General features: G+C 39.0%; 1 protein-coding gene across 1 annotated transcript in view; it reads right to left on the reverse strand.

The window, feature by feature from the left end:
* AGBL1 (AGBL carboxypeptidase 1) overlaps positions 1 to 24,706 on the reverse strand; it is a 286,378-nt gene that overhangs the window by 115,762 nt on the left and 145,910 nt on the right. Inside the window, exons 19-21 of the mRNA XM_064669024.1 lie at positions 11,111 to 11,240; positions 6,325 to 6,456; positions 2,193 to 2,369 (exon numbers count right to left, since the gene is read on the reverse strand). Of these exons, the coding sequence (XP_064525094.1) occupies positions 2,193 to 2,369; positions 6,325 to 6,456; positions 11,111 to 11,240 (439 nt within the window). The remainder of the gene's footprint in view (positions 1 to 2,192; positions 2,370 to 6,324; positions 6,457 to 11,110; positions 11,241 to 24,706) is intronic.

A 24,706-nucleotide genomic window follows, 5' to 3' on the forward strand; every position in this document is an offset into this window, starting at 1 on the left:
GTTCAGTCTGTCAATTCCATACTGTTGATAATCTACTTTTAAGAGCAAATAAAAAAGTAAACAAGGACCGACTGTAAAGATCACTTGAAAAGGAAGAGGAAATAGTTTATTAGCATTGATTATTTGGGAGAAATAGTATATGTATTTATATGCAGCTCCAGTATAATCAACATAAGAAATTATATTCCATTTTGATACTAACAAGTCGGGTATTTGATGTACTTCGAGAAAAACTGGTGGAAATACTTTAGAGCTGCCTGAATCCGAGAAACTGTAAAAAAAACCTGTTTGTATTAGCCTTGTGATACTGATGAAGCAGTGGTAAAGAAATGCTCCCTAGTGGGATTATTCATATATCCTTCATCTTTGAGATAAATCATAATCTTAAACAAAGAAAAAAAAAGGATATGTGACATCATAAACATGATCCACTGATCCAACTGGGACTCAGCTTTTCAGGGCGTTCAAACTGGAAGTTTCAGAACTGCTTTACAGCTTACAGACCTCCTTAAGAGCCATGAGAACATTGGATTCTGTCACCAGCCACAAGTGCTCATACATGAACTTGCTCTTGCCCTCAGTGGCTGCCTGTGGCCCTCATCAGTGATGAAAATGAGGACAAGAAAGAACCTAGAAAATAATTTCATATATTCTAAGAGATTTCTTTAAAAAAAGAATCCTGAACCATCTGCTTATTTTTAACATCTCTACTATATGTTACAAGGCCCCTGTGGATAGCACAATGCTTAAATGCAATGTCTGAATGTGGCATTTAATGTTCTCTTCACATCATTTCAAGCATCTAATGGCACAAATGAAGAAAATTTGGGTAAAGATCTCCCATATGCTGATGGAGAACAAGTCATTAGATGAGATACAATCTGATGTGCCACTGTGTTTAGATCTTACTGTGGTTATCTAAGAAATCAGTGAAATCCTCCTCTATGGAGATCACTAGGAATTTTGTCATTGACTTCAGTCAAAATAGATATTCCCCCCACTGTCTAAAAAGATTCAAACCCACTGTCTTGACCTGTGATGCCTATTAAAAAACCATCAGCACTGCTCAGGAGTAGGAAGTGTTAGATGTAATGCCCAGGGCAATTATATTATCTTTCTTAAAATTATGTGCCAATTTTTTTTCTGCCTTTCTTATCCTGGCATCGGTGTGTGTATAGTAGAGCATAGTTAAAACAGCAGCTGAATACTTCCTGCAACATTCTACAGAGAGGTAAAAGGATTAGTATAGAGCTTCCAAAGATAATAATTTGGATGTCCTATTAATTAATTGTTATTTGTAATAATGGCTCTTTCCTTAAGGGTCTTTCAGGATCCTTAACTGCTTATTAATGTTGTATAGACAAGGATTGCTCCCTAGTGGAAGGAATGAGGTGGAATGTGGAAGCCCTTCAATGAAAGCAATAGGTTTGGAAAAGGGACAAGCAAAAGAATTCATCATTTAAATGAATAGAGAATTATGATCACTCAAATCCAATTACCAGAGTTCACCCTGTTTGCTTAAACAGTGCCAGGAGATCTCACATACTGATGCCTGATGCACTCAGCACAAGTACAGCCCTTCCTACAAAGACTGGAAACTCATTTGATGGGGAATTCAGGTCTGTCTAGATCACAGTCAGAGGCATAGCTTGAACTCATTGACAGCTGTCAAAACTAGCCTTAGATTAGTTACCTTTGCCTGTCAGGAACAAGCAAATCCAAATGCAAGATTTTCAGTGCAGGCTCTTAAATTTAGCCAGGTGATTGCTCACTGCCTGTACCAAAGAGCTTGGAGCCACTAGTATTGCAGTTAACTACCTTAGAATTAGGCTCAAAAGTGTCCACATGACCTGCAAGCACTTTTTTAAAAGCACTTTGAATGCCCTTGTAAGGATAAGAGGCCTGTATCATCCCTAAAACACTCCTTTCTTCAGCTCAATGCTTTTGGCTCCAGAACGGAGTTTCCTTTTATTTCACTGCTGCATGAATGCTCGGAGAGGGACTCTACTGGCATGGAAGTAAAAGAATGAGGGTTCATGGAAAGATTTCACTGAAAAGAAACTCAGACTCCATGGGTCTGGAGGAGGCAAACTGCTCAAGACAACAGCCATCTACTCCATTTTATCCTTCCTATCTCACAGGATGTGCATTAGGAGAAGGGTGGCACAGGGTTCTTTGAAAGATTTACTCACTTTGTAGGGTCCATGGCTGCAGCTGCAGTAGGTACTTTCCATGGTGTAGCTCCTCAACACACCCATTTCCTTCCACACCACCACCCGGGCTGTCGACTCCCGAGACTTCTCCACCAGGAAGCTGCAGCTGTTCATGACAAATGCAGGGGCCACTTTATCCAGGATTTTAGGAAGAGTCTATGAGAAAATGAATTGCACATTATGTGCACATGTTTATATCACACACACATATACAGAGAGACCTGTGTATTTTAATGTGTCTATAATCAAATCTATCTATAGACACTGTTACCAAGAACTCCAACTGGTACATCACGTCAAATCCTCTGCGAAACCCTCAGATTCTAACATTTGGTTTTATCCCAAAGACTAAAATGAAAACTTTCCAGTACACTTGGTATATCTCATTCAAAATCAAACATTTCCACACCCAATAGTCTGGGGGGGCTGAAGTCAGAGTTTTATTTTCAAGCTGCTTTGACATTAACCTGCATTTTCCTGTTGTGCTAGGAGGACTGCAGTCATAATTCACTACCTAATATTCCTATTCTCCCCTCTACAGTTATACTGTATCTCCTCCTATGATACATCCATTGTTTGACAAAGGATTGAGCTATGGGAGGAATTTTGTCTGAACATGGTATAGAGCAGAGAAAAGGGCTGTGTATTCTCACAGAAGGTTGCACATAATTACGTGAAAATAAAGCTCAGCATTTAACTAAATTGCATTGTGAAACAAACCAAAATATTCTCATCAGATTCCAAGTTATACATTTTATACAATTAATTTAAAAAAAACACAATAAAAAGTAATAATGAAAACCTGGTAAATATTACATCTTAGCCCTGAGTAATTTTCTTATTCTGGAAATTTTATTTCCCAACAAAGTCTATAAACACTCCTGAAGCATCAAATATTCTGTCAGCGCAGAGCCAACACTTACTTAATCATTACAGAGGGCTAAATGTGTTACTTTTACACTTTATAAAAACAGATACCAGATACGTAGAGCACACCTGGTACTAGTATATAAACTGGATTATTAGGTACCCACACACATATACATGTATGTGGGTTATGTCTGCGTGTGTCTAAACTTCAGTGCTGGTACGCTAACCATAACACATGCCAAAAGACCTTTTGATTTATCTAGATGAGAGAAAACAAAATTAGACCATTATTTCTCTAATGACAGTTTTCTTAAACAGTTGAAATGAACGGAATCATATAGAAGGAGTTTCCACGTATGGTTAATGGCATTTACCTTTGAATTTCATTCAGTTTGGGTGGTAAAAGCCAACCAAGCTAATTTCACTTTCCAATAACCATCAGTTTCACTGACTGATTCTGAGTAATTGTAGTTCCATTCTGTTGGGCTTTACTTCATAGCACTGTATGGGAATATTCAGTTTGAAAGTAAATGAATAATGTCCTTTCCTAAAACACATTTGATGTGAACGATATATATTTGGCCTAAACTATTTTGCAATATCTCCTGCAAACTGCTTAACCATACAAATCTTTATAAGGAACAAGTAAATTTTATTTTTCACTGTATTCTGGCTACAGCTGTCAGTGGTCTCTATATCTATAGAACTGGTAAAGTTTCATAAGGTCCATTTTTCAGATGAAAAAACTGCGATGGAGAAACCTGAAACAAAGAAAAAGATTCCACTTTAAATCTGAGACCACCTTGAGCCTCACTCTTAAGTCAAGATCTCCAGTGTGTTACTAAGAACTGCTGCACTCCCTTTCCCATGGGCGCACTGAACAAAGGAACCTTGAAAACTGACTGCTTGCCTTCAACAAAGAACCCAGTATGTCTGCATTGCCTTCAACCTGCTACTTGCTGCATGGGGATCACAAAATAGTATACTTTCATCCCAACTTCCAGGTTGTCCTGGATTTTGGTTGAACAGGAACTAAAAAAACTGCAGCAGAACCACATGATTCAGGTGTTTATAAGCCTCAGCACAACCAGTTAAATCCAGTTAAACTGTATGTAAAGATTCAGATAGTTTTTATTCTGCCTTTATCTGAACCTACAAACAATTTTTTTTGTAAATATATACCACCAAACACAATAATCAGAACCCTAATCCAGTTTAGGTTTTTAAAGCAATTGAAATTATATGCATAATCAATCTTTTACTTTTAATTAAATAAAAATGCTGGCAGGTAACAGTAATGTCTCTGTACACAGGACTCATTTAAGAGTATTAGCAAACTTGAATTTAATATTCTTTTCATTTTACCAGCATTCTCTGGACTTCGCACTAATGGTTCTTTCTTCTCTACTTGTTCTTCTCATTAGTTATCTTTCAATAGCATATTTTGAATGAAAACACATCCCTTTAAAGGATGGTTTTATGATAATACAGCAGTTTCCATGTCACTCTCACAGCTGGATTTGTCATGTACAACAGCAAAGGAAGCTGCTCCCATCACACTGGAACCTGTCCATAAACCTCCAATACCATTAGAAGAAAATGGAATTATATTTCTTTACTGATGTCCCTGCAGAGATTGCTGTCAAAGGGGCCTGGAATGTTTATCAAAAGGTTGGGATTACAATGCCAATGCCATGCAAGTCACCCAAGGCCACCAAATATTAGAAGGAAACAAAGACTCTGACTCTGTATATTGCCAAGGGCTACAGCTAAATCTATGACGTATGAGGCAAAGTCTGTTCCAAAAAACATAATTTTCTTGAGATATTTGGTTCCTGTTCCTGGGGAGAAAAATCAATCATGGAGGCCAGATTAATTCTCAGTTCTCCCAAGGCAGGAGAGAAACCTGTGCAAACAGTGCAAGGAAGCAGGTCTGAGGCAGGGGTGGTTATCTGCTGAAGTTTGCAATTGCAGATGTGTCCCACTGTAAATTCAGCCTCCTCAGCCTAAGTAGGAAGAGGGTGACCTATAGGTTAGGACTGCAGCAGGCACCCATGCCTCGTTTTGTGCAAAAGAGAGGATTTGAACCACAAAATCTTTCTATAGGCCACTGCAGAGTATTTTCGGACAGCCTTGGAGCCTTTCTTCATTGCAGATTCGAGTCAGGCTCCAGATGCTGACAGCAACATTTGAATTCTGTTTGTGTGGCAGTAACTATCCTCAGCCTTCTGAAGCCCTTGGAATTCAAACACACCAAAAGATGTCCTGACTGTAGGTACCCTCCCTGCTTTCCTTGGGAAACAGTGTTTGCCACAGGGATTACCTTCTTCCAGTAAAGTCTCAGTGTGCTGTGTACAACTCCATAAGATGAACATTGAAGACACTGTGTCCTTATAAGGATAATTAGTATTTATGCTGAAGGAGCAAAAATTATACAGAGGTATAATTTGGCAAAGACTTTTCAATCTCTTTTAGTTTTGAGTGAATCAAGCTATTACTCTGTAATCAGTTTAAAGCCACAATTCATATGGTAAGAAATTAACATTTTTTAAGACTAGAATTAGAGCTTATAAGATTTTTTTTCCCCCAAGGAAATTTGTTATTTAATAGGAAAATATCATCTAAACGGGTACCAAAAAAAAAAAAAAAAAAAAAGAGATGGGCAGGAAATCCAAAGAACTGTTTGATGAACAAGACATTTACATGAAATAGAAATATGAGAGATTTTATTATTTCTTCTTTATATTAAAAAAAAAAAAGCCTAGATATGACACCAAACACTTGCTGTGGAAATAACTTTACTATATTAGATCTGTTTGGTATCCATTGAATTATCTGGTGTTTTCAGTGGGACCAGGAGCATCTCGTGATGAAGCAATTTGACTGAGTAGGACAGTGGCACACTGTCATTTTCTCAGTTACCATTACATAATTCCAATTTATTTTCTTATTATTTTGGGGTGGTGGGGACAAAAGCGTATGTATCTCTAGAAATTATAAACCACAAAAATATGCCTGTCCTGTTAGCATGTAGCCAAAGATGCATCTTACTAAAATAACGAAAATACTGTTAGTAGATGGGTCCCTAATATCTAATGTATGAAGATATTATGCATGGCTTGAAACTCTCTGCATCATTACTCCAAAGGAAACTTGCACTTTAAAATTTGTGAGGTGATCTTATCTTAAATATATAGGAACATACAGGCCAGTAATTAAGAAAGGAACCAAGTGGACCTACTCTGTAGCCAACATCTTCTGTGATAACTGCTGTGTCAACCATGCAGCCTGCTTGCCACAAGGTCTCCTTGATGCTGCAGCCATAAAGAAACACATTCTTTTTCTGGGAGTGTCCATGGTAGTCACAGAATACCTAGGGAGAGGAAAAAATTAAGCAAAATCTTGAACATTGAAAAAGTTTCTTGGTTCTTCATAAAAAGCACTATAAGACTGTGGGGTGTGTTAATGTGGTTTTTTCAGCTCTTTGGAGTAGCTTAAACTCTGGGCCATGCCTACAACCTGTGTCAAACTTTGTTAGTTAGTTGTATCTTGTTTTATTTATTTGATCTGACATGATCTCAGGGATCCAGAGTCAAAACTAGTGTATTTCTGTCTGCAGCAGAAATAAACATGACACCTGCGCAAGAATCCATGGCAACTCAGGAACCTCAGGGTTCATGGGAACTTCTGATACCACAACAGAGTAATTTTTCAAGCTCTTTCTACTTCTAAACTCCTAAAGCCCAGCTTTATCCTTGTGAGACTTGAAATCTGTGCTTTCCCAAGCAATTAATCACCACTTTGTCATCTTTAAATTCAAAACCCGTGCCACATAATTTTCAGGAAAATATAATTGTGCACTTGTATTGTCAGACCATTGCATGAATTCCTGGAAGTCAAGCACAGAACATGACCCATCTTCATGGCAAATAATTTCATTCCACACTAATCTACCTGTCTATCTAATCCATCTCTCACATCAGCTATCATAAAAGCTCAGCACAAGGTACATTTCCAGTTTTAGTGGAAGTGTTGATTGCCTTTATAGGCAGATATTGACTTCCATAGAAATGAAAATCACAATTTAATGACCCAAGAGGTAAATATTGACCCAAGTTTTAAAGAAAAATCAATCTCAGTGCCCTCTGAGATATGAAGTCGATAAACACATGGTTGTTACATATATTTTCCATGTCTTAATCAGGAATATCCAGAAATCTGTCAGTGAAAATATAAGAACTTCTAAAGAGAAAGAATTGCTTAATTTTAAACTAGCATTCACCATTGAGTAGAAAGGAGCTTCAAGATTTCATCAAGGAAGTTTTCCAGGGCTTATGTGGGAGACAAACAAATGTGTGAAGGTAGAGAAGTATTATGGCTCAATATAAAGAGAGATGGGGGAGTTAAAAAAATAGAATCACAGAACTGCTTAGGCTAGAAAATACTTCTAAGATCGAGTACAAACATTAACCAACACTGCCAAATCCACCACTAAACCATGTCCCTATTTTTAAACATCTCCAGAGTTGGTGACTTCACACTGCTCTGGGTAGCCAGTTCCAATGCTTGATAACTCTTCAGAGAACTTGCTTCCTCATATCCAGTCTAAACCTCCCATGGCACAATCTGAGGCCATTTCCTCTTGTCTTGTCAAATGTGACTTGGGAGAAGAGCCTGACACCCACTCACTGTCAGCCCATAGATCCAGCCTGTCCAGATCCCTCTGCAGAGCCTTCCTACCCTCCAGCAGATCAACACTCCCGCCCATATATACGTGTTCTTACCTAAATACATACATAAGAGGGGAGAAACAGATGGAGTAGATGAGCTTCTTCCACCAACTGTTAGGGCAAGACTTACCCTAGTTTGTTTATTTACCAGCTATACAGTAACTAAGTTTAGCCACAGCAAGTAAGGGAGTTTAATTATCCAGGAATTGTGCATGTACATTCTTTCAGCTCCTCTGACAAACACTAAGTTGCCCTATTGGAAAGGTTAAGGCATACATGCATAATGAATCATCCCACTGCTCCCACTCAGATGGACAATTACACACATTTCATAGCTTATATGCTGCTGCTTCCTTTGGTTTCTTACCTGCCAACTTTCCTTCCTGCACCATCGCTTGCCTACAGCTCCTTTTGTGGGGCTGGGAATCTGCACATCCCTGTACCTGCAGCAGGCACATTCCACACCTGGAGCACGTGAACAGCGAGCTACCCGCCAAAAACTCTGACCCATTCACAGTTATCCTGTACTATCTCCTTCGAAAAAGCTGTATTTATTAATTCTCTTAATGACAGATACTTTTCCAGCTCGTGTTTCATCTAAGCTATCAGCAATAAACAGCCATAGCTTGGGTTAACCACAAGTACCAACAAGAGAGTATTCCTATGAATATCAAAGAGGATTTTATAGTTTTTATCTTATTTCAAGGCAGAAAACCCAGATCAATTTGGTATCAATTACCTGCCAATTCACAGAATTACCAACACACAAAAGACAACATATATATCTGTCTAAAGTATTACTTATCAGAAACCACACAGGGATGATCAGAGAGTGGGGTTGCCTGATCAGTAGCAGGTCTATAATTCTGCACCTCAAGAAACCTGCAGACAAGTCCTTAGTGGCAGGTCTGAAATGATGTTTCTTTACTGGTAAAGGATTACCAAAGCCAGGTGCTGTAATACGGCAACTGGTTCAGGCCATGGGATCTTTCACTGAAGGTCACGTCAGCTGACGTCACCAGCTTCCACAACAGAAACATCAGTACCACTGCAAACATTTCCATTTTGTTTGCAAGTTGCATAGAGCTACATTTTAATTAAGTTTACTGGATTCTGCAATCACTCCCAATGTTTATACTTCATTATTCTTCATAGTGCATGCTTCTGCCTGATTTTCACACTACAGGGTAGCTTATGTCATCCTTCAGCCAAGGCTAAGCTATATTTTGTAGTCTGAGCACCCAATACAGAATTCTTCTGGGGATACGTCTGGGCAAACACTGAGCAAACTTGGCATCTACCAGTGCTTTTTCTCCAACCTGTCCTTCCATATGCCTGAGACACTAAGGCACACAAACCAGTCAGACTCCCAAGGTTTGCACTCACTGGGATATGACTCAAAGACACACGTTAAATTTTTTTATCTATTCAAAGTTATTTTATTTGCCAGCACTGATCATCCTAAAGGTAAGGATTGTTTTCTAACTCAAAAACAGCCCTCCTCATGAGTCACAGAACCAGTCACCTTCTAAAATAAAAAAAAGCAAAATATAACAGGGGAAGACAGAAAATCTGTTGGAAAACAGAACATTTTGAAATGTCTTTTTTTGAGTAAAACCTCTTTTTTTTTTTTGTAATAACATTTTGACAGGACTTTGAATGTCAGTTTTGAGGTAGACGTGCTTAGGGTTTTTTTTCCTCTCAGTGAGTACATCCTTGCAGGTTGATGCTTGTTTCCAAGCTTGATATATAATGCCTTTGAATGGCAACTCTGCTCATTGCCTCCTGGTCCATTGGAAGTTCTTTCTTTCTCCTTCTAGGGTATCCTGCTCTTCACTACAGCTCAGACTCTTTGCAGTGCTACAATACATCCAGTCCTGTGGTCGTACAGGGGTTCCCACCTTCAACAAGAGAAGCCAATAAAACCACCACCACAATTCAGACTGTTGTTTACACAACTTAACAATTAAAATGGCTTTGGTTTAAAGGCTGTTAAATCTAAAGTTCTTTGCTTTACTCCTTCAACCAGCTCTTCTTGCTTTAAAGGAACTGCTTGCACATCACCAGGATAAATTAAACTAAATCAGTTCACAGAAATCATTTGGCTATAAGTGAACTTGGCTCCATGGGATCTTGGAGGTTAAAAAAAAAAAAAAAAAAAGAAACCGAGCTGTCTTCTGAGGGAGGGAAAAGGCATTTTTGAGCATGTATAAACTAAAATCAATGTACTCTTCAAAGGTGTGGAAAAATCAGTTTACCAAGTCTGACACGCAGTCTGTGAGTGAGGGAGATGGTAGGATCAATAGTTTCCCTTCACTCAACAATGATGAAACTTGCACTGAGTGTTAGACTTCATGCACCTGGATATGACAAGGAGGCTTGTGTATTAAAAGAGGCTGGACAGGAAATAGCAGGGTAAAACAAGACTGACACTACACTGCTCTGAACCAAATGAAAAGGCTGGTGACTCAATGAGTTTCCACAATATTCCTCAGCCTACAGAGATAAATTTTAGGGCTGTTGATTTATGCAAAAATCACATTCCCACAAGAATTCACTTAGTGAAGCTCACAGATATTTTCACCTTGTCTAGGGTTTTTCTCATCAAACCCAGGGGGAATCTGGTGCACTTGGACATTTCCTGCATGGCTACAGCTGTCATCAGCCAACCTGTCAGTCCGTGCATCCACATCTGCTTGTCAACATTTGAACCTCCTTGAGGCTTTTCTTCTGAGGTCTCAGAACTATCTTTTCAGTCTGCTGGACAACAAGACTGAGCAGATGTGATGGATCACAGCCCTAGCCCAGCTGCAGCTTTGAGGTGAGACCCATATCATGGATTTCTGGTAGCCCACAAAACTAGTTGTTTTCTTCCTTACCAAAGCAGCATGGAAGTTCAGACACTGCGAGGGCTTGGAGGCTCTGTTTTCATGGGCTTTAGCATAGTCCACTTAGACTAAATCTTTGTGGAATTTCTCCTATCACTGCCATGAAGATAGCAATAACCTACTCATAATATTTAGCTCAGTTGGAGTACTTGGAAGATATAAAGAGCTTTAAGGAATTCATTTTCTCATTTTTATTCCAGGTGTGCAGAGATTCTGAAATTTGGAGTAGCTGGATAGAAGGTGCAGTAAGTAATAGATACCCAAGACTTCCAAAACAATTCCGTAAGATGAAAGAGTAAAAGCATATGATGCTTTCCAAATCACTCCAGCTCTATAACAAGACTGTTCACAGAACTACAGTAAGCAATCCATGCACAGAAACTCACAAACGATTCTGGAAGAGACTCACCAGAGGAGCCCGGCCAATGCTGCACAGGTAATAGAGAAGACCTTTGGCATGGTAAATAGTTGGATGCAGCTGGGAATTGGGTGTCATCCACTGTCTGTTCAGATCATGCCCACTCAATGAACAACGGTAGCTGAAATCAGAAAGCAACACATCACAAACTAGTAAAACAACAGCTGATTCCAAAGAGTTTCCAATCCTGGCAAGCCCTGGCATGAGGACTGGGAATGTCAATAGAATACAAATATAAAGGTTTTGAACACTGGGCTGGAATGAACCAATGGTCCACATTATATTTCAAAGGTTCTTGTAATATATGCATGTTACAATTTCCTTTCCTTCCAAGGTTCACATAATTGCAGTCCTGAAAATAAATGCAGTTTTTCCTTTACCTAAGAATGCACAAATCAAAGACAAGAAGTCCACTGCAATGTTCTAAATCCGTGCTATCCACGAAATTCACCCAGCTTACATAGAGCTCAGGCTTCTCAAAACCTCCACAGTAAACAAGCACTTCCAACTCCTACTCATTCTAACTGGAGGCAGGCACTCGAATCTCTTCAACCAGTCTGAAGTACAGATGCACTTAAGTGAGATGAGCTGGATCTCTCATTTAAGCTTCTCTACTCACAAGAAATGCCACTATCTAAATCCTGTCAAGAAGATCTTGATGCATGCTACATCATTATGGAGAACAATTACCTAGCTTCACTGCAAAGGCTGGATAAAAAGCTAAAATAAGGATCCCAGACTTGCACTGAGCAAACGTTTCCCTTAGTTAGTTTGAACATATTCTGTTACTGACTCAGTGATCAGTGAGAGATGGTCCAGGATACTTGACTGTAGGGAGCAGCACAATTTTGAAAAAAATCCAACTAGTCTCTCTTGTTAGTGACTATGTGCCGATCAGAGCCTCCTTCCACTCTTCAAAGGATTTGCTGTAATGTGGTTCATAATTTTCAAATCATGGTGTGGTGATAAAATTCAGGCATCACTTCTAGAGCATATAAGATATCGTGGTAGGTCCTCATCATCTCCACAGTATCCAGTCCAGTACTAGGATGCTTCTAGTGGCACTGTAAACTTGGGCTCCTTCTACTTCAAAAAAAATTTCAAAAATATGCAAAGTGTTGGGTGAACTTCTAGCTATGGAGTTGTATCCAGTTTTGCTGCTCCAGCTTCCTAGAACAAAATAGAATATAAATGTACTTGTAGAGATGGGGGTCTGCTGCTGTACTGGCAGAGCCTTGCACTGAGGTGTTCTGCATGTAGCACTTCAGGCAATATCAATGCCTTGCAAAGGATGCTTGAAGAAAAAGGGTAATAAAGCAGGAATGCTTTAAAAAAACAACCAAGGTGCAAACAATGGAGAACTGGTTAAGAATGAAAGACAAAGAAATAATAAGAACCACTAAGAATATTTCATACGTTTTTAACGTACAAAAACAAGGTCTCTAATGCCATCCTGGGGTTTCTGGCAACACCACAAGATCCATTCCAAGTTTACTCTCATTTCAGTTATCTGAATTCCCTTATTTCCTCATAATCCACAATTCCCATGTTACTCATTCAGCAAATCATAAAACATTAGCAATAGCTAACACTTGGGAAGTCAGCAAATGGTGCTGTGAGGCTTCTGCCAAAAATTCTATATGAAAACATGACAACTTCTGCTATGTTTCTTCAAGGCTCTTTGGATAAAGTTACCTTTAGGCTCACCTCTCCTGATCTTCAGGACAACAGCTGCTCAACTGAGATTAGCAGCTGTATTTCTGACAAGAAATTGTGTGCTTACACAATTTCCTTTCAATAGGTACAATGCCACAGTCATTGGGTCGCATTCAGGAACTCGTCTTTCCCCAGTGTGACTATGAAAAAATAAAACCCAGACACTTCCTTGACATAAGTGTGATACCTACCTGCATCACAGTGATATACCAGGGAGCACAACTTATTTCAAAAAAAAACGAAAAGAATTTTCATTCAGAGGGAAAGGAAAGAATGACAACTAGATTTTTATTGTCGTATTTTAATTTAACATCAAGAAAAAACAGAGTCTTGTTATTTCAGAATTACAGAAATAGTTTCTCAACATTGTCAATGTTCACAAAAAAACACCCCTAAACCCACTATATGCCCTTCACTGTGGGAATTGATATTAGTTTATGTCTACTCAAGCCATCTACACATATCCCTCTGCCAAAATGCCTTGGCACACACTGGAAGAGTCCAATACAAAGAGACAAACATGCAGGGGAATAGGAACATGACAGCTAAAAATTACTCCTAACAAGATTCAGTAAATTCAGGGATTAATATTAAACCAACCCCAAGCTCAATTTTTATTTCTTAGACTAAACTAAAAGCCTCTAAAAAAGTTCATTATTCCTTCAGCACTTATAAAGAAACCTCGTGATCCATCATATAAGAAAAACTCCTAATCAAGTCTTTTAACACACATGAAAGCCAAGCAGACAGTGTGACAAGGCACCAGTGTTTCCTACTGCAGAATCTGGTTCCCCTGTGGTCCATGGACTGCAAGGCTTTACTCATACACAGGCACAGCTTCCACACAGCACACCAAGATCTCTGCAGGTCACAGCACCCTCACTCTTCAGACAGTCCATAATACAATTTCCCAATTCTGCTGCTCTGACAGAAGTTGTGAATTTTCTCAGAAGTGACCCTATGACAAGAACATTCCCCCCTCTGCAGTTCACAGGTGCTGCTGGTTGCTTAGTATTAGTTTAAAAAGAATCATCCAACTCTAAACCAGTAATATGAAAGTTCTCACTGACTGCAGGGAAGGAAGGTAACATCTCTGCATGAATGAAAGAGCTAGAAGACAAAGTGCAGCTTTGCCCCTTCAATGATTAACATCTCTGCTCATTTAAACAACCTTTAAATATTAGCCCTCTGTCTGGCTGTATCCACAGCTCTTAAGAAGATGCAAACTTTAAATTTAATTACAAGAGGCTGATTTTTCCCACCCTGCTCCCTTCCTTCCTTCATATGCTAAAGTCTGTTTATTTTTGTACATGTCAGTTCACTGACAGCCCTGTTGCTCCTCATCCCTTCCCCTCCTTTCTTCTCTCTTTTCTAACAGTGATGACAGGCACAGATAATGTTTTTTGCCTGTTATGCTCTGCAGCCAAGGGCAAAGGTAAAATATTAAGCTGATTTCAAGTGCTGATAGCAAATAAAGGAACTAGGAAGCTGAGAATGGCTTTGAATGTTTGGCAGGATTTAACGAAATTCACTACTCAAATCAAAGGCATTTCTTATAAAATGGTTCCAAGTTACTCTATTTCCTTGAAATGCTTTACATGTCTTTTCTCCTTTGCAGCATTAGCCAGAATATATGCCACCTTGGATGGGAATACTGGCAGCTTATAAAAACAATTGCCAAAAAATAAAATCCAGTAAGAAAATCCCACTTCTGTGTCTCTGTATAAAGTACCTGTAATTCTGCTAATTGTGCATTACCCAGATATATTCTACATAATTCTCTCTTGCTTCTCTTGTTCACAAGATGTGAGGAAGCAGCAGAACCAGCAAAGCATTCCCTCATATTTTAATGGAGGGTGGACCAAGGCAGGCAGGCACTGTTTAACTAGATGATGAAAAACAAGGCCAAAAAGTCAACTTCTCCTGAGAGATCCCTATAAAGTACCAAGCAATGGTGGTTTCTCAATTGCACTGTGAATTGTTGCCTATTTATCACCAGGGCTTTAAAAGGAAATTTTTTACTACTTTCTTCTCTTTTTTTTTTATAGCACCTTACACACACATACAATGCCAAATTCATCTCCTGAATGACACTTGTGCTATCTGGATGCCAACCAATTTAAGGATGCCATTGAAAGGACCTGTCTCATTTCAGACCACGGCTGCTGTACAGCTCTTCCCTCCTGGCACTGACTAATGAATCTATGATTCACAACGCTTCCTCTTGGGCAAACACTATCCTGAAGTATCACTCTGCCAGTTTTTTCTTGCCTCCCTGCAGCTGAGCACTGATACTAATTAGCGTAATGAGCCTTCAGCATTTCACTTGCTACATCTGACTGATTTTGTCGCAATGGACAATTCCTTGCTTCCCAAGATAAATGATGCAGTCTGTGTTATTCTTGTTCCGTGCATGTAACCATATCTCTATCCTTGCTCAGCTGCCTCCGATAGAAAGGTTCCTTTTCTGTCTGTGGATACATTTCATTAAGTTGCATTTGGTCACAAATCACTTAGAGATGCAGAACGAGATCTGCTTCACTCCAGCTAATGCTGTCGATGTCATAATCAAATAAGACAAGGAGTTCACATGATCTGCTGAAAAGGTGAGTTAACAGCCTTATCAGAGATGAGCTAACCCCCCTTCCAGCTTCACATCAAAGGATGGCCATCACATTTCTATTTCCTCTAGTTGCAACAACATTAATCATTAAATACCAGATAATTCATTCCCCTGCTCTTGCCCATGCTTTGCACCGTCACCTGCAAGAAAGATGCAAGTAATAAGTCTTTGTACTAATTTATGAAGGAACAAATAATGATTCAGGGAGCAAATAAAAACTGGGTCCTTGTCCATGAGATGTGGTCTCTGACGAGTCTCTCCTAAGGATCTTCAAAACTTTATATATCATTGATTTAAAAAAGTCTTAGAACAGCATTTTTAGTCACTGAGTTTGAATGGAAAAGTCAATTTTCAGCTCACAAAGTTTCATATAACAAGTATCTATTTTCTGCAAGAAACGTTGACTTTTCCTCACCAATCCAACATCCTCTTCCCCTCAAATTCCTAAATATCCTGTCAAAACTCCAAATTGTACTATCCAAAACATCAGAACTGTTTAAGAGAGATGTCACAGAAAATATGCATTTGAGGTTTCCTAGGCACCTGTTCCTATCTGTCAGAGCATCTCCTTGACACACACATCCCCTAAATGCAACACCAAGACTCATGACATCAACTCAGGAAAATGCAGAATTATGAGGCAACCTGGGAGTTGTAGTTTGGCTGTGGGAGCCAAACAACTCCCGAACGGCACCGTGATGACACTTCCAAATGGAAATGCTGTTTTTAAATGGGAAGATTTGGCTCCAGTTCTGATTATCCATTATTCATAGAAAAGCTTAAGCTTTCCGTTGGGGGAAAAAACCCCAATCAAACAAACAACAAAAAAACATTTTCCCAAACAGCCCCACTTACATCCTCCTGTAAGCAATGTCAGCAAATCCTCATTTTGCAGGCAGGGATATCGAGAAGTGAAGCCACTCATGCAACAAAGCAGTAAATCAGTGAAAAACTAGGAATAGTCTGACAGCTGATGAAAGCATATCACGTTAACTAAAACTTTACTTTCAAATTTACGTCCTTTAGCCTGTGTCTAATTCCTGTATTCTTTCTTATTTTAAATGTGGCTTGTATCCACAGAGCTGAAGAGGATTTTTAACTGACTTAAGCTAATTGCTCACATATGGGTTGCATCGAATTAACTGAGTTGATTTAAAAATCTGTTAGTTAAATCAGTGCAATCTCTGCATATAAATGAGCACTAAGAATTGCAGTTTGCAGATGATTGTTCTAAAATTTAAACCAAAATAAATAATGCAGAAGGGTAAAGTGTGGCATCACAGATTAACTGATACTCACAAGCAAAGGGGTATGTATAGGCCCAGCAAAAAAAAAAAAGTAATAAAAAAGAACATGCACCAGTGACTTCAGATCTCCATTAGCTTTTCCTAGAACCTGTACTTAGCCAAGTAATCCAGGAGGTAATACCCTGGCATCTGCAAAGGTTTGCATGGCAACAGGTCTTGTTTCAGTAAGCTGACACCTCCCAGCAAAGCAGGACACTGACCTGCCAGCTGACAAGGAAAACAGGAAAGAAAAAGGAGAAAAGAGAAAGAGGCCAAGAAGAAAGAGGCAAAGGTGAGAAAAACAGAAGTCACTCCTCCCAAGCTGAGGTGCAGTATGTCCCAGTCTCCATCACCTCAGCTATCTTCTCCAATAGAAACAAGCACCAGGGAAAAGTCTCTGCCAGTCACACCTGCGTGACAATAAGGTGGTGGCATTCCAAAATAAGATACTTTCGAGCACATATATTTTCAGCCCTCTGGCAGCATGAATCTACTCCTTCAGTGCATCCTTAGAGATCAGGCAGCAGTCACCGAAGGGCATTTGGGGGACTGATCTGTAGCAAGTAGAGAAAGCAGTCTGGGGTTATGCCTGTAGATGCACTAAGCTCCTTTTTATTTGCTGACTTTCCCCCATGCACATGCATTTCAAGCCTTCAAACCTCAGCTGAATCCTAATTCTGTTACTAAAAAAACTACAACAAATTGCACTTACATAACTGCTCATCCAAGCACGGTGTCTCTGGGCACTTCACAACAGTAAAGTTAAACGAAGCATTCAATACACACTTATTAAAATAAAGTATCCACTAGAGAAACCTGATGGGCTTGCAGAACTGCAAAACATTCAGAAAAAAAAATTAAAATATACACATATAACAAGCAGTAACAGATAAAATTCCTGTAAAACCAAAAAAAAAAAAAAAAAAAAAAAAAAAAAAAAGACTGAACCAAATTCTCCATAAAGCTCACAAACCCTAGCAAGACTTGGACAAAGTTTTAAGAGAGCTCATTCAAGTGCTAAGTAAAGCTGGCACTGAAAATTCAGGATGCACAGAAAGATTTAAAATTCCTAAGAGGTGCTATCAGAATCTCAGGGGAGCTGAGAGACTTGCAGTAGGTACTGTGCTGAACACATTAACTGTGGAAGTCTTGCTGGAAGTTTCTAGTAAAGAAAAACTAGGGCACTACATAGGGACAAATGTATGAAAGTGGTTCACATACACTCATGCGAGCAAAAAATCTAAGCTGCTTTTGCATAGCAATTGACAAATTTTAATTGGGGACTGGTACGATCAAAAAATTCCCTCTTGAAACAGATTTGTAAAGGGAAGTTACTTGAATACTGAAATAAATGACCTGATTTTTCAAAATATGGAGCTACTCATCATAGCCTATTGAAGTTCAATAGAGTTGCAAGCACTCAGCATCTTCCAAAGTCAGGAAATTCTTAACTAGCTTCCTAAAAAAAAAAAAAAAAAAAAAAATGGATTGGGGCAACTACTTTGTGGTCTTTAGTATTCATTTTTAGCTCTCTTCCTAATATGAATCAGGAAGCTTGAAGCATCAGAAGATAGCAGCAGTATTCCAGAATGGAGGATACAGCGCTTCATCCAAACACTTTGGGTTTTTTTCCCTTTAGCTCTTCCCTGCACTCCCTCCCCACGCTTGTTTTTAATGTAACATAATAGGAGACTCATCTTTTAAAGGGGAATGAGCTGTGAATACCTGGGGACTGATGGATAAGCATGAAGACACCCATGAAGAAAAGTCACGATCAACATCCCATTTTGGTAGCAAAATGTTTAGAAATCTTTCAGACAAGTGGCACTGTCCTTTTTCAGTGAGTTAAAAATACCAGGTCCTGATCAAAAATTGAAATTTTTCTTAGGAGAGTAGATGACAAAGTACTAGGCTGACAAAGTCTCTTATGAAGATATGGAGAAAAGGAAAAGAATAGACAGCTCAAATACAACCTCACCACCACTTATTGTAAGACATATAGAAGGGTAATCTACAGCTATAGATCTTCTACTTAGAAGGCCCATGGGTAAAAATTGACACAGTGTCATTAAAAGCAATTTTTATCTGACTAATCTAATTCAGCACACTCAGACACCAACGAAAGAGTAGGACCACACTGGTTGTTATAGAAATCATCAACTGATGGCTACAGTTTTTCTCTGTATAGAAAACTGTTTTCAACCTCCCTGTGGAGAAAAATATTTTGCATATCTATGTAAAAGAGCTGAGTACATTTTAACTGTTAATACACATTTAGACTCAACAGGTGAATGGCAGCACTGATGTACTGCACATACAGGGCAACACACTTGTCTCTAAGGAGAAACAGTGCTGAGATCCAACCTGGAGCCAAGAGATTTTCTTTGCCAAGGAAGACAGCACTATTCTGTCACTGCTAGGAAACTTCAAGACATTGAGGTTTCATCCATGCACAAGTAACTATAGTGTCTCTCTCAGTAGAATGACATTAATAAAGCAGGAGAATAAACTTTTCTTTATTTCAAGATAGATTTGAAAGAGAAACAAGCACTGTGTTTGCTTAGAATCCCCAAAAAAGGCAGGAGGGCTAACTAAGGCTCTAGAACAATTCTGATGATACCCAGTAGTGTTTTTTCTTTTTTTAAAATGCTTCAGGATTCCTTGTTCTTTGAGCAATTCTACCACTCAGACCCAAGAGAGAATAAAAACTCAGATGCATAACGTTTAGTCAATACAGATAAGCTCACAGAAATATCCCCTACAAAAATCAATGTGCAAATTCAAACAGGCCATTCTTATCAGCTGGAATAAAGGTTGAACAAGCTTGCAAATTATTTTGGCTTCTCTTATATTTTTTGAATACTTATAAACAAGGGAAGTAATTTGCTGCTTACAGGATAGGACCCAGTTAAAACTTCAACCTCTCTTCTACCCTTCTTGACCAGCTTCATTCCAATAATATTGTATAATTAATAATGCTATATAGTGCTGTGAGATGCTTAATAGTTGTAATTTTTGTTAAGATGCAATGTTTATAACCATCCTCCAAAAAACATTAGAGAGAAATATAAATCTTCTTCCAAAAAGTTGATTTTCTGGCCAGTTAGCAAGTTTGACCACCAGAATTTGCCAGTGAAACAAAACAAGTATATCAAACCAGTTATATTCGTTTCCATTTTATATGCCCAAAATAAAGATCTACCCTTTAAAAAAAAAAAAAAATCATCCCCATCCTCCCTCAGAGCATGGTGAATGTACTTTCAGTGTGAAATCTCCATTTCAATAGGACCATCTTTTTTCAGACTAACACCGGGACATTTCAAACAATTATATAATCATTAAATTAAGCCCAAAAAGGTTCTTTAAGATATTACTGCCATCACTGTATAGATGGGTAAAGTAACTACAAAACAGTTTAATGACTTGCCTGAGATTGCAGAGTAAACATTTGAGAAAAATGGAAAAATGATAATTCAAAGAGAGCAAAACATTCACAATTTTTTTAAGCTGTTCACAGCCTGGAAAGCAATTACTTAGTGGTCCTCAAAGGATGCCATGAAGGATGCTTATCTCTATTCCTGAGCACTGAAAATTACCAGTGACAGACAGAAAAAAGGGATTGGAACCAGGAAAAGAATAAAAAAAAAAAAGGGGAAGAATTAGGCCTATAGAGCTCATTTCTCTACAGCTCACAAGGCAAATTTGTTGGCCTGAAAAGCACACTGGCTGAATTGCAGCTTTGAATGTATTTCTCATGGTGTGACTCCACAGCTGCAAAATCCCAGCTGCAATTAGGTAACTGTGGGACTGAATCTTATATCATTTCTATACATGCAGGCACTCCAGCAGTGACTGTGGAGGCTGCAGCTGGCCTGCCATCAGCCCCCAGCTGCTGTCTAACAGCAAAGCAGTAACTGCAATTGTATGTAAACAGTAGTAAAACTCTAATTTTGCGGGTGTTGAAATGGGTTGAAAGTTCTTAATGCGGTTTCAGTCCAGCACTTCAGTCAGGTGAATATGACTTGCTTGGGAGAAATCACAGAACATGGTATTACATCATCAGACAGGGAGGGGTGACCTTCTAAGCATTAAGACTTCAAATTGCCAAAAAAAATTGCTGAATTTCAAAGTAAAAGCATTTTAGAGGAAATACAAAACCCTCACTATTCAAGTTGTGAGCCATTCTCCAATGATTAAAGATTAGGATCGTGCCTTTTCCTCACATTTATCTGAGAGGAGGATTCTCATGTACTTCTGTAGCACTGGTTACTCTCCAAAAGGAATACTGCATCAAATGGTTTGCAGATGCTAAGGACGAATTAAAGAATGGTGGTTTACATCCAAAGCCACAAACCCATGCCTTCCTCAATATTCAAGTTACACGCTGAATGTTCCATTTGGTGAGTACTTCTGAGTACAACCTCTAGAGGTAGAAGCACAGCTCTCATTCAGTTGGTGTAAATCTAAAATAATTCCACCAGAACACATTGACAAAGTTAAAAGGACTTACTTAGTGCTTAACATACACTCAAACCATCATCTATTTGATAACTTTCCTTGACATGTGGCATCTAGCTACCCCATCTTCCCTTTCCTTAATCCCCCAGTGAAGGCCATTTGATGTTTAGATGCTTTCATACCAGTAATAGACCCACTCCATGAATTCACAGTGAGTTATCATTTAACCTCCAATTACTTATCTCTCTCACTAGCCTTCATCAGCTACAAATCTCTCTTGACCAAATTCATGCATTGTACAGAAGAGCAAACAATATTTTAAACAGCACAGAAATAGACCACTATAGAGAAGAAAAAGGAATTGAGACTCAAAATGGATCTCATGGGCAACAGCACACCAACACAGCATATATCCTCACTGCAGTGTTTCATTTCAAGCTTCCAGTGCTGCTCAGGAAGTTCACATTTCATTTTCATGTCAAGAAGACCATCTCTCTGACTCTCCAAGAATTAAGCAAGCCTTAAAAGAAAAACCACCACAACCAAAGCAAACAAACAAAAACCCAAAACAAATCAAAAAGCAGTCACATCATCCAAGACAGTTTGTTCCAAGTGTAAAGCTTCAACAAAAGAACAGCTGCTCTGCTACAAGTTGTTGTCCAAGTATCTTAGAGATATTAACTAGGCCAGGAGGTGTTTTGTAGATAAAGATGAGAGCATGTGAGGAGCTGCCCATTCCCTTCCTGCCTCTTACAGGTCTGTCACTTTACCTGCCTGTCAGCAAAGCATCAAGAAAGAGTTCTACTTGGAGAGAGCTTTACTGTTCTCACACACTGCTGGCACACACAATACAAGATGTATTGCCTACTGCTACAACAGTTGGAAAAGAATGCCAAGCCCCATCATTGTGAGCAGACTGTTTATCATTGACACCAGAAAGCTGCTGGAATGGGAGGACTTGGACTCAGCTCTGCCAAAAGGGGATGTTTGGCCTGGCAGTGAGCAGATAAAAGGATGCCACGGGGCTGTCCTAAGTTATGCTACTGGCACTACCGTTTGGGTAGAGCTCACTATCTTGAATTGGCAAAAAGACCCCAGAATTCAATCCTTCTCTCCCCAAACAACTCTTCAATCCATCACAAAAAACAACTAATATGGACATTGAAAGGAAATAAATGATTTCCCATGCTAGGGAGATTCTCCAATATACAGTTTATATTTTCCCTCTGGAAGAGAAAGAGCACAAGCAGGAATTAACCTGCTTGTTGGCCTACAAAAGGAACAGAACAATTCAGAAGTCAGACTGATTTGCTGTCATCATTTATTCCAAGATCCCTGTTTACACTAATAAATCCTTATGCTCTTGCCTTACTCCAGAGGACAAATAGTCACCAGGTCTCTCTCATCTAACAGAGTCAGTGAGATAAATGCCCAAAGCCACTCACAGCCTTGCAGACAGCAACAGCTTTGGGCTTTCATGGTATTCCTTCACAGCTACTTCTGTTCATCCTATGGGGTTCTCCAGGGATGATTTGTCATGGTCCATAGCAAGTTGCCTAACAGTTTCTTGCAAAATTCAGTGAGAGGTTACGTCATTGTTCCACCTGGAGTGCCTCAGGGGGTCTCCTCTTTCTTGCTCTTCCTTTTGCCAACTTCCACTCACATCTACCATCTCAGCAGGGATGTTATTTGAAGCAATAACAATGCTTTGGAACAGGTTCCAAGGTAAATTAGTTTGCATCCATCACAAATTCTGCTATAAACTATACTTGCATCCCACAAAAAATCTCCAGGATAGAAAACTGTTGAAGACAGTGGGGGCTCAAAGATCCTAGTGTTTATTATTGACCTACTCTCTCCTTTAAGAAGCAAAAGGAATCTTGCTGCTGCAGCAGTTTGGAACATACCACTTGAATAAAATCATAATAGGAATAAACTCAGTCAAATCCCTTTTCTTACAGATTATTAAATCCTCCTGAAGCAGAGAAAGTGTCAAGAATAAAGCTTAGGACAAATAGCTGGATATATTTTTTACTTCCATACATGTAAAGTAACTCAAGAGCCTTGAAGGAAAGAATCACTTCCCTGGGTACTCTGATTCAGTGAGCTAAGTTGAATTCAGTGAGCTAAGTTGAAGTTCATTCCAAAACATGTTTTCCATCATTACAAGGGGGCATTTGAGTCAACTATGTTTTCAAAGTATTATTTACATCCACTTCTCTGGATTTCATCAAATGCAAAGTGACTACACTGATTGAATGGACACAGCGCCCTAATTGCATTCAGAGAAGAAAGCTGCTTGAATTTTATTTATTTATTCACTGATTTATTATTGTTATTTAGCTGTCTGCTTGCAACTGCAAATATGCCTTTGCTGCTCCATTAACCTGATCGCATATCTATGTTTCAAACTCAGCCCAGAATGCCCACACAGGAAATATCTCTGCAACACTTGGGGAAGCTGTGCCTTGCATTTGTGGCCAAGACCGTGGGTTACATTTTTAATGAACACCTCTCCAGGTTCCTACATAGTAAACAGGTATTCTCTAAGAGATTGTGTGTGTATATGTAACAGCAGGTCCTAGCAAGAGTTGCAATGGCAAGGAAGCATCTTCCTTTTTCTGTTCCCAAGGGAAATGTTTCCTCGCCATCACAACCCCAACATACAGTGTTTGCTACTTGTTATAGCAGAGATGCAAACTGCATTTCCTCTGCAAGCAGATGTTTAAGCCAGATGTTTCACTGCCAGATTCCGATTGGCTGACAAAGTTAACAGTTTGTTCTTAAGCCTGAGGGATAACAATAAGATAACAGAAGAAATTTGCACAGCACACCTGGGTCGTGCTTCCAGCTACCAGTGGAGCAATTGTGAATTTACAGGGGGGTGTAGGAAAACAAGATCCAATTGTAAGCCAAGGTCTATCAACATATTTGCCCTTCAAGCTAAAGGCTGTAGAAATGCTTCACACAAATGTTACTCAGAAGACCATCTAGACACCTATTTACCACTTCCTGAAATGGAGAAAACAAGAAAATTAATCAAATCACTGTTTTCCTATTTGGTACAACTAGCCAACAGAATATGCATTTTCAGAACATTCACAGGCTCAGATTCCAATGCCAAAGATATCCCTGACAGAATTCAGGGCATTATGCTACACATTAAAATAAACTCTTTAGAACAAGGTAATAAGAATTCTTATTCCTTCTGTTCCTGCGTATAAGATTACCTCAGCAAACTCAGAAAATCTTTCCTTACCACCCATCACCATTAGAATGGCACGCTCAGAACTCAGTATTGACACTTGGTGTCACCTATTTAATATGATGATGACTACAAAAATGTCAGGCTTTGTCCTCTCGGACCAGAGTTGCCATATGATACCTGTCAATTCTTTACTATGATTTTTTTACCTTCCTTTCAACTGCTATTACATTGTCTGGTGGGAAAGAAAAGATGTTTTCTTTCTGTCAACTATAACTTCAAAGTTGCAATGGAGAAAT

The sequence above is a fragment of the Pseudopipra pipra genome, chromosome 12 (assembly GCF_036250125.1).
Source record: "Pseudopipra pipra isolate bDixPip1 chromosome 12, bDixPip1.hap1, whole genome shotgun sequence".
NCBI classification, from domain to species: Eukaryota; Metazoa; Chordata; class Aves; order Passeriformes; family Pipridae; genus Pseudopipra; species Pseudopipra pipra.